Source organism: Hirundo rustica, chromosome 4 (genome assembly GCF_015227805.2).
Source record: "Hirundo rustica isolate bHirRus1 chromosome 4, bHirRus1.pri.v3, whole genome shotgun sequence".
Classification (NCBI taxonomy): Eukaryota; Metazoa; Chordata; class Aves; order Passeriformes; family Hirundinidae; genus Hirundo; species Hirundo rustica.
The window spans coordinates 6,284,420-6,301,176 of NC_053453.1; the positions used below are offsets into that span (position 1 = coordinate 6,284,420).

General features: G+C 41.8%; 1 protein-coding gene across 11 annotated transcripts in view; it reads right to left on the bottom strand.

The window, feature by feature from the left end:
- The window catches only part of BEND7 (BEN domain containing 7), a 46,579-nt gene extending 30,048 nt beyond the window's left edge, over positions 1-16,531 (bottom strand). For 10 of the 11 annotated variants that reach the window (XM_040063107.2, XM_040063106.2, XM_058420428.1 and 7 more), the window contains exons 1-3: positions 16,254-16,531; positions 12,392-12,475; positions 3,158-3,457 (exon numbers count right to left, since the gene is read on the bottom strand). In XM_040063107.2, the coding sequence (XP_039919041.1) occupies positions 3,158-3,457; positions 12,392-12,475; positions 16,254-16,314 (445 nt within the window). In that variant the 5' untranslated portion in view covers positions 16,315-16,531. The remainder of the gene's footprint in view (positions 1-3,157; positions 3,458-12,391; positions 12,476-16,253) is intronic. The other variant, XM_040063111.2, reaches the window with a different exon arrangement.
- Positions 16,532-16,757: the final 226 nt, after the last annotated feature.

Genomic DNA, 16,757 nt, shown 5'->3' on the forward strand with positions numbered 1-16,757 from the left:
ATTCCCATTAGCATTGATAGAAATTACCTATGTAAATCTACCAAAGGTACTGGGAATGGGAGAAGAGACCACCAATATTTCAAATCAAAGCAGTGTTCTACTGACTCCTTACATATTCATGAGGTTTTTTTATTTTCTTTCTATCCTCCCTCCTCTGATCAGTTATTGTGTTGTAAGAAATATCTAGTAGAGTGTTCTCAGTCATTGTTCTAAGCACTATCTTTATCATTTTTAGAGGACAAAAGCAACTCTTTTCTACTTGTTATAAATCAATTTTTAATTTTAAAAGGAGATCAGACTTTTTATTTTTATGAAGGAGTCTTTAAAGATCCATCTCCCTCTCTTTTGGAAGCTAGCCACCACGCAAATTTGATACCTGCCTATATGACAGAGAGAAGAAGATGACACAAGTACATGAGTTGCTCCTCCAAGGTGAGCAGTAAGTAGCCCAGGACAGATTTTCTTCCAGCTGGATCTGCTGAGTAGGAACTGTAACTAACGTTGCTACCAGTTTATACTGGAAAAGCATTCAAGAACTACCCAGTGAAAATGATCTTGATACAACCCAAAAGCAATTCAGCTGCTGCATCACTGCTGGATTTCGTACAGAACACAGGAAATGAAACTCAAGTGTGAGTTTGTTGTCTCTACTAGGACAGACATGGTGCTCACTGTGTGTAGTTCCCGCTGGATTCCACTAAAAACAGTAGGTCACATGTCTACCTAACATTCTGCCTTGTGGAACCACCACCTTCAGTCTGGTTTGGAATAAATCCCTTTGGTTTTCAAGTATGTTCCTACTCTTCCCTCTGCTGCAGCAATGTCTAGGCTTGTCCTGTTCCTCCTTTACTCTTTCATTTTTGTTGATGCCTTAAGTTTTAGCTCTCATATTTTTCAGACTCTGTACTGCATTGGTATGTAACTCTGAACTTCACATAGAGGGTTAGCAAGTTCTCTTCACAGTTTAGTTAGACAAAACAATTCTTTTCCAGCTGGAGACCCAAGGTCACTGTAGCAGCTTCAGGACCCAAAAAGAATAAACAAAAGCAAATTATGGGGAGCAAAACTGGGAGAATGTGACTTCATTATCTAAACCTGTAATTGGATAATTAACCCCAATATGCAAATGGACTAAACTTATAAAAGTGTGAAAAACTCCTGACCAGACATCCATCTTGGGTGTAGCCTCAGCCAGGCTCTTGTACTGCCCAAGGTGGATTCTTTTAAGACCTTTTTAATAAATACCTACTTTCTCTTACTTTGTCTAGCCTCTGGTCTAGGTAGTCTCTCCACACATCCTTGTCAATAGCTTTCTCATGAATGTTTTCTATAGTAGCACCTATTAAACATCTATTCAGGCTCTCCTTGAACCACCTGTACCCTGTGAGTAGATAAGAGCACCAGTGAGATGGACTTGATGTGTCTATCACATTCAACTTTGAGCAATTCAGATGGCCTACAACATATATCTACATTTTTTATAGAGTATCTATCCACAGTGGATAGAAAGAATTTCTGGACTCAGATCACCTACTACAGATGCCTGAACATCTCCCTAGTGATGACCTAAGCCTGAGAGCCCCAGGTTAATAACATTCTGTCTGGCAGTTTTGTTCTGGTAACTTAAACACCATGGTAAATACCAAGGAGTAGGATCTCCCTTGAAGTATTTTTCAGCATTTCTACACCCAGCTTTTAAGAACTTTGTCCATCCTCTGAATAACATCTAAAATACTGAGTTTGCTCAGGCTCCCAGTGTAAGGGAAGGGGGGGAATCAGGCTGGGAATCAGGAATTAAAATGCCCAGAAGAGCAGTGCGCTGGGTGAGGAGCTGTTTCAGGGTTTACTCACTGCTCAGAAATGTATCAAAAGTTTTTCTTCCCTAGAGACCAGGCTTTGGAACCTAAGCAGTGCTCAGGATCACAACACCCCATCAGAGGTAGACACCTCAAACCAAACTGCTGTGCAGATTGTCTTTTCAAAGGTGGCCAGAGGAGAGGGCCCACACCCTCCTTTATGTAACCCAAAAGACTGCATTCCTTTCAGCAGCAGGACAGCTGCGAAGGGAGGTGTCTCCTGGGGTACTCCCCCAAGAGCTGGGAGCCTGGGCATTCTTCCTGGCCAGCCCAGGAAATTGCTCAACCTGACCCTTCCATGTCCCATAGACCACTCCAAACCTGTAAGAAATCATAAGTCAACTGAATCCTTCCTCCACATACAAAAAAATCAAAGCTGACATTTTCTTGCATATAGGGCCAAATCCTGTCAACACATTTTAGCTCACATGCTGAATCAGGCCCCTGAGGGGATAGAGGTGCTGCTCCACCTACTTTCTGGATTTGGGAACAAGGCAGCTAATCTATGCAGGCTTGGGCACTTCTGTGCATGCAGAGAACTGTCCCTGCCAGTGCCCAGGGCCTCTAAGGACAAAGAAGATGTGTGATGAATTTTGGGTCCTTCCATATTTAGAAGATTGTTATGGTGGGGTTTTGACAGCAGAGTTTTTTAATCTGGCAGCAAAACTTCCATTCTCTGGAACTTAATAAGAAAAAGGCATTTTAAAGGCACACTGCCATCTACTTCAGGGCAGAATTCTCTGCCAGTACTGGATTGGCCACACTCTAGTACATGCTGTTCATAGGTAGACTCCATCATCTCTTTTCTACAATAGTCTCACTGGAATAAAAGCCTAAGGCTGTGATAGAATTTTGTACCTGCAGTTCAGTGGCCTGTTATAAGGCTGATGCCATCCCCTTATGAAAGGCAGTAGAATCCTGCTCCACAAGCAGTGTCACAACTGTATTACTCACGGCAAAGAGGAGTGGTAGAGGTTGACATTTAATTAGCCATGAATTTAATAACAATGACAAAAGCTGTTTTAGTAAGTACTGTATAGAAATTAAGCTTGTAAAGGCATTGAGTAATTCCATCCTATCACCAGGAAACCATTTTAAAAGCTAAGACAGATGGTAGCAGAATGCACAGTGCCCACTTTCACACCTTTTTGAAGTGATAACTATGTGCTCATTTTGTAGACTCTGAACTATAACTGCTTTCAGTGCAGTGGTACAATATATCATCACAACAAAGGCAGATATTTAGTAGAGAACAAGGAGGGGAGGAAAAGGCACTATTCTCAGTGTCTAACAGGTCATACCATTGGATGCCACAGTTCGAGCCTGATTTTGGAACGTTTTGGATCGAGTTCCGTATTGCCCTGAAAAATGGCTGGCTTGGGGTGATAACTCATTCCATGCACCGCTCTGTGACGGATGAAGGCTCGCCTGGGACTCCGCAGGGGGATTCAGGCGCTGGGCCCAGGCTAAGTCTAAATCTTGGGGCTCTTCCTTCAGTTTTTCTCCTTCTTTGCCAACTCGTTGATAGATTCTTCCAGTGCTGTCATTCAGTAATCTTCTCATCCCTGTAATTTGTTTTTTAATTTCCCGGCTTTCATCTCCTAATGAAAACAGAGCCACAGTTATCACTGTAAATTAGCAAAAACAGTAATGGGTAGCAATTAGTGGTTTTAGATGCCAATAAGAGTTGGAGCACATAAATAAATAAATAACAACAAAAAAGAAAAGGGAATGGTTGAGTGGTCATTGGGATGTACCAGGCTATGCTTTCACACAGCCATGGCTGACAGCTCTCGTGCCTGAAAGACCTGCTGAACTTGGCTTTCTTGATGCTGTTTCTAAGGTTTTGATGAATAAGATTATTTCTTTGCCAGAAGGAAATAATAATAGCTACAGCAGTTTCAAATAAACTGTCCTTTTAGGAGACTGATCCTATTCAGGCACTGACATCAGTGGATATGTTCCCTGAGTAAAGCCCAAAGGATCAGACCCTTTATGTATCAGTTTGTTGTATACTGAAGGATAAATTCTAAAAAAAAAAAAAAGCACAGAAAGCACCGCGTCACACATGCAGAACAGCACTGCATCTATTGATTTTAATGGACAGAATCAATTTCTTATTCCACAGAATTTAGTAATACTGGATTATACAGGAATAAATTAAACAGTGGCTAATATGTGTAACTGCAGATAGCTGAATTGCTGGACGTCTTAAAAATGTAGCTTCTAAAAGGAAAATAAAAATATATACAAGAAAAATGTGACTGTTCCAAATAAATTCAGGGCATTTAAATAATAAAAGTTACAGACTTAATACTCCTGACACCGTTTAAGTATTAATTTTACATATGAAACTGCTGATTGCACAATGGATAGATATGTTTTGGGTAGATAGTAGCTATTTTGCTCGTTATAGCATACATTATATTTCATGAGTAATAGGGAAGTGTTCATTGCCTGTTCTGAAGAAAGAAGCTTCTGGTTTTCTTACTGGTAATAGAAAACCCAAATATCCTAAGCAAATGTCATAAGTAAGATCTAGAAACTGATGAATCAACCTCCCTTTATAGAATACTAAATACAATAATGCCTGGTATCCTCTATTCAATTTATATTCATGCTTCCCAAAATAAACCTATTTTTGGCAAAGCAACTGTATAAAAGAAACTTTAGAAGAAAAAAACCTACTCTCCAAAAATCCAAGATACACGGTGTGCAGTCTCTGGTTCAACAAGGTACTTGAAAGTGTGCTAAATGCCAGGCATGCGAACAATTTTATCAACTCAATGGCACTATTTAGCTGCCTACCAGACAGCTAAAAGAGCAGCAAACCCCTCCCCAACACAGGCCAAGCTAAACGTGGCTGGGACTGCTGCAAGCCCGGCATACCCAGGGACACTGATCACCCAAAAGAGGGAGGTTTTGTTCTAGGAGAATAAGCAGAAGGGGAGAGGAGCTGAACTATGTGCTCCAGCCCCTGCTGGATCCCAGCATCTCCTGCTTGACCTGGCGCACCGGTTCCTTGGGCTGCTGCCAGCTGGCTCCAGCCCACCCCGATCCAGCGAGGAGAGTGGGCGGCTCGCAAGAAAGCTTTGAGTCCAAACTTAGAAAAATATTTGCCAACCCCGTACAGCAACACACCAGCACCATTCCCACTCCAGCTAAAGCGGCGAGAAAAACCCTCTGCAAGGAAGTTCTGCATTGTATTTATTTATTTTGTTGGTTTGCCTGCAGATTTATGAGTGCGGGTGTGATTTAATTAACAGTAACAGCACCAATTCCTTTAAAATGACACTTTTTGGCCCCAACCCAACCAGAGGTTGGTTGTTTGCAGTTCCCAACCTCGACAGGCTGCAGAGTAGCACCAGACTCCAATTACTGAGATAGTACATGGCTGTACCCGCCCATATCCCAGCTCCAAATGCTCCCATCACACCACAGCCTGGAGGAATCCCTTCCTGCCTACCCTGGGAGTTTTAAGTTGGCAATTCGTATTTGTACTCAATGGCAAAATATATGTGAGTATCGAAACAGCTTCCCACCCACCTCCTCCTGCAGGGTGAAGGGACTGTGCTATGTGTCTGGTCGGGTGACATGTTGTTAGAAAGATTAAATTTCCATTACCCAATTACATAAAATATTAATGTTAATTGAGCTTATTCAGCCTTGATTCTGTTCCCTTGTTCCTTTATATAGAAGTCTTCCTATACAGTGACATGAGCATACTTAACTCCAGAGAGAAAAAAACACATTTTTGTTAGAATACACACTGAACTTGCATTCTACATAAACTTATCTTTTGGTTTAGGTAGATCCTTATTTAAATAGGGAGATTCACTCTTTGTAAATTTGCTTGTTGGGATTTTTTTCTGGTTTTCTGGGATTTTTTGTGTTTTGTTTTTTGTTTGTTTGTTTTGTTGTTAAAATATATCTTCCCTTTTACAAAAAAGGGCATTAAAAACCTACAGGCTATACACCTGACTTAGTCTTCAGTGCAAGTTTACACCCCTCCTCTCCCAATCATGCCTTTTTCCAGCTTTTTGTTCGTAGCTGACCAGCAACAGCAGCATCCTCCCCACAGGAGTGGGGAGCAGATGACGTTACACCAACGTTACAACCCATCTGAATCTGCAGATGGGTGCAACACCAGTAACAGATTTAACTTCTTGCTCCATGGTTATCTCATTTGGCTATTAGCTCTAGAGCCCAAGGATGGCATTTTATTATCAGTTATTCCACTGCTGATACTTTTCACAGATTATAACCATGTAATATAAAAATTAAAAAAAAAGTAGATAGGGCACAGAGAAAACACAACAACTCAAATTAATATGTCCTATGGAAGAGCCAGTCTTCTTTTAAATGCTAAATAGAATAATAAAGCACTGGAAAAAATAGTTTATTACATAGAAATCTGCATTATTTATCTGTGCAAGGCTTTCCAAGATAGATGCTGATGCCTGAGAAGAGCAGTGCATACTTCAGCCTCTCTCTGCACACACACCACAGCTCCTCACCATTTCCAAGGAGACAGGGAAGCCTCCAAAGGCTGCCTACAGGATTTGCCATTTGGAGACCCCATGTAAGTCCCTGGGTTTTATCTGAAACCATTGAAGTTACTTGCAAAACACTAAGACACTTACAAAATGCTACTCAAAATAGAACTATGGCAAGTTAAAGCCCTATTTAGGAACTTGTATATAGAGATGTCAACTGTCATAAGAAAAACATATTAGCAATTTTTAATAACTACTGTTATAGTTGTTTCCACAATGGCCCCTTACAAGCAACCTATTTTTTTTCCTATGTGACCTGAAAGTAATCTTATAAAGCAAAACAAAAATAAAAAGTAAAAGCAAAACAAAGCCCTTTAATAACTGCTACACAATCATAAAAAGTAATTTCCTCAAAATTCATTTCAATCTATTTCCTTACTGAAAGTGTACAACATAAAAACTTCCTGCTTTGAAAGCTGCAAGAATGTTTAAAATCACTAAGGAACAAATGTAAACCAGAACTGTTCCAGGCTGCAGTAGCATCCATGTGCTAAATGTTCAGCTGCCCGAAGCAACAGACGTGTGAACAACTCCAGTTAACAACATATGATAATTCATTTATTACACTTTTCGCTCCTATATTCCTGTCCATCTTTTCGTTATTACATTTATTAAACTTCATATATCACATTGCCTACCAACATGTTGTTATACTTTTCCTGAACAGTTTATCAAATATTATCATAGCACTGCAAACAATAATAAAATTATGTGCAATCAGATTGATATGTTCAAGCATTAATTTTATCCTAGTATCAGAGGAGTGGTAATCATGTCTGTATTAATATGTGTATTTTAAAGTGTATAAATGGGGGAACAGAATTAAGGTTGGACAATAGTCTGTATTTGATATTTCCTTCCTTCAACTCACAAAACCAAATAACCATCATATTCTCTTTGTCCAGTATTTTGCAATTACTTTCTCTATTTCTAACATTTATGTTTCTCATATGTTTTGGGAAATATTCACAAGCTGACTTTTAAAATACAGTTTTTCTATTAATTATAGTCTAATTTTATGTTTTTTGGACAGACAAAACACATGTGGAACTTTTTCCTTTCTTGACCATACAAATAGGGCTTTTTCCTGGATCGGACTGCTTACCGAAGTTACTTTTATCTCAGATTTCCACTTTTGTATCCAACTAGGCTGAAATTGGTGGAGCTGTTGCAAGGGAATGGCAGTGACAGACAGCCAGACAAGCACATGTAAGCTGACAACATGAGCCTGGTTTGTATGGAAACAAGGCTTCAGAGGTGAGAAAAAGTGGAAGTTGAAGCATATGGCATGAAAGCTCAACAACAACAACAAAAAAATAAGTGCAAAGGGTTACATAATTAAGCATATTAAATTGCAATTTATTAGATGCCACTTGAATGCTGCCCTCTTTGGAAGGGGGCCAGCAAAGCTCGCCTGCTGCGTTTGAAGACTGTAAGGGCTGATTTAGAGCAGCTCAAGGAATCGGGAAGCACGTGCATACAGGGCACACGTCTCCACTGCTCAGCCAGGCTGAACTCACCAAAACACCTTTGGGAATGCTACACGGTGTTCAGGTATTTCCTTCAGAGACAGGTATCCTAGAAGGAAGCTCAGAATCTCTTCTCAGCAAGAACTATACCCACATCAAATCATAATTTTCAAAAATCAAGGTATTTTTTTGTCATCTTGTACCACAAGTCATCCTGAAACAGAAAGTTGCGGAGGTCGGCACAGGGAAAACAGAGGATCCATGTGCATGATTCCTTATCGGAGCAAAGGTCTCCTAAACCACGTGGAATCTCACTGTGACTTCTCTGTGCATAACTGCAATCAGGCATTGTGGAACTAAACTGATGGGGTGAGCACACGTTTCCTAAAGACATGATGCCAGGTCTTTGCCAGCACGTAAGATTCTACACCGAAGAAAGAACACAGGCAACAACACCCCTTGCAAATTAAAAACCTAAACCCCAAATCAGCAGGGAGGGCAGTGGTCATGAATGGTGTCAGAGGGTCACACAAGCAACCCAAGTTATGAGCTGGAGAATTTGACTCTGCTAAACCAACAATATAATAAATTAGTTTATTATATTAGTGGGGACATTGAAACTGTCTAAGTTGAGGCATCTTAGCAATGCTCTAAAACATCACCTCAAAGCACTTTTCTATGTTCATGTCACCACACAAAGCACTAGGATTAGATATGCAGGAAAACTGGATCGCCCTGAAATCAGACCTTTTACTCCCAAAGCAAGCACAGAAACACATGGCTTGATAACCCTGCCTATCATGAGACAAACAAAGTTATTAAGCCCTACAAACACTAATGTAAGCAAGAAAATTTGCAGAATCAAACCCAGGATTAAACCCTGAGACCATTCAGGATTTGGGGGTTATTTCCCTGGAAACTGGGTCACATCAGGTGGCCCAGCCACCACTCCCACCAAAAACAAAGTAAGTCTTTGGAAGAGCCTGGTGAAACAGTTTCAAAACACCGAACAGGAGAAGCTACAGAAGCCCAAGTTACATACTTTCATGCCACGCTGCACCAGCTAAATCACTCGGGAAAGGACAAGTGAGCAGCTGTTCAATAAAAGTATATATAAATGGGGTCATATAATTAAAAAAGTAATAATAGATATGCAACAACTTCCCCCCGTTCTTGGAAATAATATCCCAGGCCAACAGCATGCTTGAGCCCCAAAGGGAAATACTTTACAAAGTTAGATCATTAGAGAACACAGATACATAAAATAAACTTTTATGCAGTCTTAATTACAGAAGCCGCTACTGCAACAACCAGACTTGGGATATAATCCTATTAACAGTAACACAAGTCTGTGAAGTTACTTGTTAAGTCAACTTCTTCTCTGTGAATAAATTGCAAAGAATATTATTTCTAGGACAGAATAAATTCTTGAAATTAGTGAGTAACTTATGCATCGCTCTCCTGCTCCAAGAACACATTATTTATTTTTACCATGACACAGCGAAGTTGTTAATCTGCTGCCTTCCATTTCAACAAAGCGAAATGCTGTAAAATGCACAGACACCTGCATTACAGTACATTTCAGTTCCACTTTATATCAGTCATAAACATCTCTGTTTTGGACATCTCTTCAAAACAAATGCTCCAAGCACACTGTGCATAGCACGCAATTTTATGAAACTATAAAAGTTCTTCACTGTTAATTACACAGACAAATGTCTCATCACACATTTGATTACCAGGATAATATAATTAGTTTTCTGCATTAACCTTTCAAACACAGAGCCTGAATTTCAAGTTGAAAGCATTGTAAAAACACTCAGTCTGGAAGTATACTATATTTCCATCTTTTTGTGATGGTAATAAAATATTAAGACTGAAAAAAACCCAATATGGTGTATACAAAAGATTTTTATTTAATGGACAGTGTAAGTTTAATCATGACTGTCCACAAGACACAAGAGTACATAGTCCCTTCAAGGGCTTGTAAGTCTGGGCTAGCAGCCCTGTGACTTTACTGGAAAAGCTGAAGTCAGGTCTGTTTTAAATCTCACCCATGTCTGAGGTTTAAGCACACCTCCTCCCTCTCAGGCTGAGCAGTCTCTCCTGGTACTAGATAACTAAGCCCTTTCCCTCAAAACAAAAGGCATGCTATTTCTCATCCACAAAATATAGTAGTGATATTCCACATTCCCCTGCAATTTTGTAGACTGTGGTTAAAATGTCCTTTATCTACAAAGATGTGATTTCTTGTTCATCATCTTATCAGAACAAAGGACTGGGGGGGAGGACAAGCCACCACATCTCCCACTCCTAACACTGCACTACATGAGAAAACTTTCCAAGCTCTATTCAGGCAGCAGTTAGACTCTACACCATTGCAACCGTCAGAGGTACCATGCTCCTTTAATTACACTGAATCTTCCTCCAATTTACAGCCTACATTTACACAAAGCTGTATTTTGCCCATCTGTGCTGGTGCAAAAAAGACCATCTAGATTCCTCAGGTCTTTCTTGACGTTTCATCCTTAATTTATCTGTACATTAAACAAACTGGATTCTTCTGATTTACTCATTTACCCTAGCAGCTCCCCTCTTCTCAACAGCAGTTTTGAGTTAACCAGGCTCAGCTGTGCAAAGGCATTTCCCACATCCCATTCCTGATAAAACTTCACTCATTTAAGAGATGGCCACTAACATTTTACCTTCCCTAAAGGTAATAGTTTCAATGCTGTATCATAGCATCTATTCCATACTAAAGGCTGCATCACACTGAGGTTACAACTGCTGATCCCATGGATCACTTAAACGGGAGGAATACTTGACTCTAAATCAACAAGTTGGAATAAACATCTGAGATAAATTTTGGCATAAAGCAGTGAAATCAAGTGAAGCAGCGATTATGCCCTGACTATGCCTGATAAGGAAGATCCTTGATAGGATTCACATTCTTAAGGGTTAAATTCTGACTGACTCTTGAAATAGGTGAACTTGAGGCACTTAAATGCCAGAGCACTTTCAGTCACAATGAAAAGCTGGACATACTAAAAAAGAAAAACCCAAACAAATTTAAGGACAACACAACCAAGCCAAAATCCAGATCAATTGGTCTGACTCACAGCACAAATGTCAAAGCACAGACTTTTGCACATGCTTAGAGCACCCTGGATGATGCCTAATCCTTGCCAAAGCTTTACCATGACTTAGAGTTGGAAGAAAAAGCATTTAAAGTAAACCTCTGGTGGAACTCACTCCATCAGGTTCATCAGAGTTCACCAAAAGTGCTTACAGAGCATGAGACCCAAACACAAAGCACAGCAGCTGCCTTTGCTTCTCCCTGGAAATGGGTGTAGGGAAGAAACACTCGCTCAAAATCCTAACGATGAGAAGCTGAGAAGGGAATTGAAGGCAGCTCCCACTCTTGTTTTAACACATCCTTCTAGCCTCTCTCATTTGTTGCTGACCTCTAGAAGAGGATGTGGCACTATGAATCTAGGAGACAAAGGAATTTTGTATGCAGATTTACTTCAGGTGCTGATTCCCACATTCCAATGCTTCTTGCCAGCTCCAAGGGGCAGCACACAAAGACTACAGAAACCTTAAATCACCCTACAAAAATGTTTAGGTTACTGGTGCTGACAAAGAGAGGCAGACATCCCCAAATTTCTTGCAGCAAAGGCATCTGCTCTCTCCAGAGCCCAAATAAAGTGTTCACAAGCTTGCTTTACATAACTCAAAAAACTGGCACCTCCATCTTTGAATTTAGCCTACCAAATCTTTGCCAAGAGGGGCTTTATCCAGGTGAGGTCCTGGATGCAACTGGAAGGGGAGAGAAGCAGGAAAGGAAGAAGCACTCTGCAGCTGAGGAGTTATACAGAATAAAAAGCACACAAGAAAGGTAAAGGTTCACTGATAGCCAATCACTGATATGCTGTAATACATATCATGCTGCAGACTCTACATTACTTCTCTATTTTCTTTGCACATTTTTAACTGTTGATTTAATTTAATTTTGCCATGGCAGGATTAGCAGGCAAGCTACAGAGGTGAAAGGACATTACACTAAGACAGCACATTAATCCTCTATCCCACCCAAGGCAGAACCAAAACCAAACAAATAGCAGCTTCCTGGAAATTGAATTTCTGTTATCCAGATGTCAAAGATGTAATACCCCAATTACACAAACTATTGCCAGTGAAGCATGCCAGGGAATATGCAATGTAAATGGGGTGAGCACAGAGCTGCAAAACTGCAGAGTCAGCATCTGGCTCTCTGAGTGAGTGATAATTAGCACTGTGTGTAGACACTAATAAACATTTATGTCTGAAATTACAACTTTTACCAGTGTTAATAAAGGATATATTGGCAATTCATAGAATAAAAGGGTCTTGAAAAGAACGTCATATTAAACAATGGCAGGCGCAGTCTGTGCTTGCACAGAGGTTTTTCCTCCCTAATTGCAAATGGCCACGCAATGTTGCTCGAAAATTAATCAACACAAGCACATACCTAAAAAAACTGGTTGTGTTTCTTTGGTCTCCCCATTAACATCATTGCTGTAGTCAGAGATCTTATATATCTCATGATGGTAATCTGGAATGAAAAACGATAAAAAAAATTAGAACTCAAGTGATCTGGAAAAAATGAACACTGAACACATTGCTACAGTTTTACTACACAATTTATCAATATATCTGCAGTTTATTTCATGTACATCAAATTAACCACAGAAAATGTGCTCTGTATCAGCACCTCCTAAAAAACCTTTGCTCACACTGGAGAGACTCAGCTCGAATATTTCACAGATTTTAGGGAATAGCTATGCCTGCCCTAAATTACTGTGTTCATTTTCACAGCAAATTATCCCACCAGATGCCAATTATCTGGCTTCTTGCTTTACAGAAGAAAAGCAGATTTATAATGAAAACTTTACATTCCCAGAGACCAAGGCAAACTTTCAAACTTCGCCTCGGTAAGGAATCAGCAATGTACACCAGGGCTGTATTGCTCAGCTGTCCTGACTCATACTGATGTCACTGGCCTCCAAATTCTGAAGAAAGGAGGATCAGGGACACCTTGGGATATTCACCTATAGAAATTAATGCCTGCCATGATCTGAAGAATTAGCACTGGCATCTCACAGACAGAGATGTTACAAGATATTTTAAAAAAACCCACCACTGAGTTTCTATTTTAAATAAAAGACTACTTTGCTGTGAAGGTCTCTGTTATAACCCCAGGCAGGTGTTCACTAAAACCAGAGCTTTGTTTACATGTGTGCACAGAGGGAATAGTAAGTCCAAGGAAAAAAAAAGTGTCTAAAGGCAGCTCTCCTGGATGCTATTTCTGACTCTGTTCCTGGCACACACTCTGTCCTTCGGCAAATCGCTCAAGACTGAACAATATATTCAGTGTCTTGAAAGAGCCACCTCCCCACCTCACTCCTTCAATGTCCTCCCAGTTCCCAATGCTGTCAGCTACTCCCTCTATAAACTGGTTTTATGTTTACTTGCCTCACAAAAAGTGAGGCAGAGATTAACTCATGGAAGGGACTTTAGGGGATTCACTTAAAAGGTGTAACACATGGAGAGGATGGCATAAACAGCTCCTTCTCCCACAAGCAGCACACCTGCACCTCTGACCAAACAGCCACAGGACTGGAAAAGTCTCCTGGAAGTCACTTTTTTTGTTACCTGCTGTTTATTTGTACAGCACAACTGTCTCGAAGGCACAAGAGGAGGAACAACCCGGTATGTAAACTAAAATCGAGCCTAACACAGCAATGGAATAGAATGAGAAGGGCCTGGAAAAAAAATGAGGGGAAAACAAGCACACCACAGAACTGGAGAGGTCAGTAATGAGGTGCTACACAAAGGGTTCCTCTGCTTCCCAAGCACGCCCAGCTGGTGAAATGGGTAAAGGTGAAGTTTGAGATATGACATTAAGGAAGTAAAAGCTTCCTTCATGAGACTAAACTGGCAGGATTGACGCTGCCTTCCATGATCACTAGCTGTCCTGTTGAGCAGAGGGTGTGATGAAGTGGCTTGGTGGGCACCTGATGGCACCTTCATCCTCTCAAGAACATTCCACAAGGCCTGTGGGAGCAAGTCCGTGGAAACTAGGACTTAAATGACTTACAGACTCATGGTCCTTAGATATACAGATTATGCATGGTTTCTTCTTTAGCATATCGCTGTACATCCAGCTGGTCACAATATTCTTCTGTCTGCAGCTACGGCCTTAAAGCCACCAGATTTCACCCCAGAGGAGGCTGTGTTTTAGCACAGGAATGGATTTTCTCTTGTTTTGGTCATTACTGATCATAGTGATAAGGTGCTCTGAAGTCATTTTTGGGACAGAATAAGCATTGTATGGGTACACATCAATAGCACATGATGTGTTACCAACTAATTCATAGAGCATTGCCTTTTCTCTTTGGTTTCCTTCTTCTGCCTTGGATGTCACAGTCCAGGCACTGGAAAACCATATCAATTTCACAACAGTAAACTGTGACATTGCAGAATAACTCCTGCAAGAGGCAAAGGCCAATTACAAGAGACAACTATTTATACGTAATTATCTTTCTAATCAACTGTGATAGAAAAGAGTATGAGAGTGCAGACTCACATACAAAACGTGACTTTTATCTCCTCTATTCTCAAAGAGAATTTTTTACAAAGACAATTTTCTCTCTAGGATATGCTTTTACTGTAGTTTTCTATTTGACTTTCTACATCCAAAAAGAGACCCCAGATAAAACATTATTAATAATGTACCATCATAACTGGATTTACCTATTGAAATAAGGTTAAATAGATTGTCTCATACACTGAGACGTGTCCAAACCTGTAAGAAGCGGCAACTGAGGCTGGCAAAATAGTCACCTATTTCTGGCACATACGCTTTTCACAGGTCCATTAGGACAGAAAGAAACAAAGCAAAATTTCAGTTTTGTTTTTCCACATTTTGCTTTCACCACCTCCATACTCCAGCCCAGTCGTGCACTAACTCTGCCTGCAAGTTGGGAACATGTTCTATACCAAAACTCCACAAACCAAACCTGCTCTCTGTAAAAATTACACCCTTGATAGGTTTGCTTATGGACACAGACCTCCAGTGCGTTTCAGACCTGTCTGGCAGGTACTTGCCCCTCTAGTTTTAACAGGGACCATGTGTGATGCCCCAGACCCCCCTACCACGATACAGTAGGCATTATTTACTATTCTCACCAAGTGAGTTTATTTCCATCTTTGAATTTCTTCGCTTCAAATGTAATTTTGCAGAGCACTCCTCAGACAGCAAGTTTTGACACTCGCATGTGTGTCCCCCTTTTCACCAGTGTGACATTACAACCAAGCAGTCACCTGCCTTGAACTTGGCATGCAGGACACACACAGCATTTCATGGAGATATTCCCATCCAATACTTGGGAACACAAAAGGAGAAACGATCTCGAGTCAAATCCATCAGGGCAAAAACATCTCATCGGCCAGAGAAGGGACAAATCCCCAACCAAAACAAATCCCTAGGGGTGGGAAGTCCACCTGTTAAAATGCCTATCAGCGGCTGTATCTTTTTTCCCCTTCAATTAAAGAAAACAACAACAAGACTGAAACACAGAGCTGTGCTTCTTGCCCGACATGAATTCAAATATTTCTCCCCTCACGATCCCTTTTAAAATATCCTCTTTTCCAGAAGCAAACACACCCCGAGCAAACAAGTTACACGCCAGCGGCTCTCCCCTGCCCACGTACAATTAATTACCTGCGTGGATTTTTAATAAAGCAATCTCGATTCAGCTTTTCTTTGAAATACGCGGATGTACACAGCCGAGGAGAGGAAAAAAACCACCCCAAATACAATAAATCCACAAGAGTTGAATACTAAGGAGGTCTGTCGCTGCTCAAGTGTCATTATTTTATGCTCGCTTCCCGATTTTACCTTTTCTCCCCCACCCGCCCAAGCAGGATTTACCACGAAACACGATCCAACTTTATTTTGTGCAAGGTCTGCTTGGAAAAAAATAACACGTCCACCTGAGGGGGGGGGTGGGGGGAGAGGCTTGAGGTGGTGGTTTTGCAAAAACACGTAACACACATGTAAAAGATAATTAAAAAAAAAAAAAAAAAAAAAGAGGAAACGGGAAGGGGGTGAAAGAAATAAAATTTAAAAAAAAAAAAAAAAAAGAGAGAGAAAGAAAGGCGTGCAATGGTTTCGGGGAGTTCAGGCAGAGGATTGCGGAGTTCAATAACAGAGCCGGGAGGGAGCGGCGGCCCGGGGGCGCCGGCGTTTCATAACGCCCCGCTCCCCCCGGGGCAAAAGTCGGAGCTGCCCACGGCCAGCGAACAAAGCCCGGTCGCCCCCGCCTTACCTTCGTTGACCAGTTTAAAGCTTTGGGATTTCCTGCTCCTCTTCCTCTGGGCGAACTCCATGGTGCGGGCAGGAAGGAGCGGGGCGGACACAGGACCGAGCTCCGTCCCTCCGATCAGCAATACACGCGGGGGTTGGGAGAGACGGCGGCTCCGGCGGCGAATAAAGGGATCCGGGACAAGTTGGCTCCGGTCTCCCCCCCGCTCCCGCCCCGAACTTTGAGGGAAAGCGGGGTGCGGCGGGGGGAGCCCCGCGGGGGCGATGCCGCCGCCTTCCCCCCCGCCGGCTGCGCGGCCGCGGCCCGGCGGCGAAGGGCGGCCCGCAATGGCTTCGCCGCCGGCGCCGGGACCCCGGTGCCACCTGCTGGGGGAAGGAAGGCGGCGGTTCCGCCGGCCGGGAGCCGCCGCCACCCCGGGGCCGGCCCGCTGCCACTCGGCCCCGCCGCGGGCTGAGGGCGAGGGGCTGAGGGGCAGCGCCATTTTGTGTCCCCCTCCCGACGCGCGCC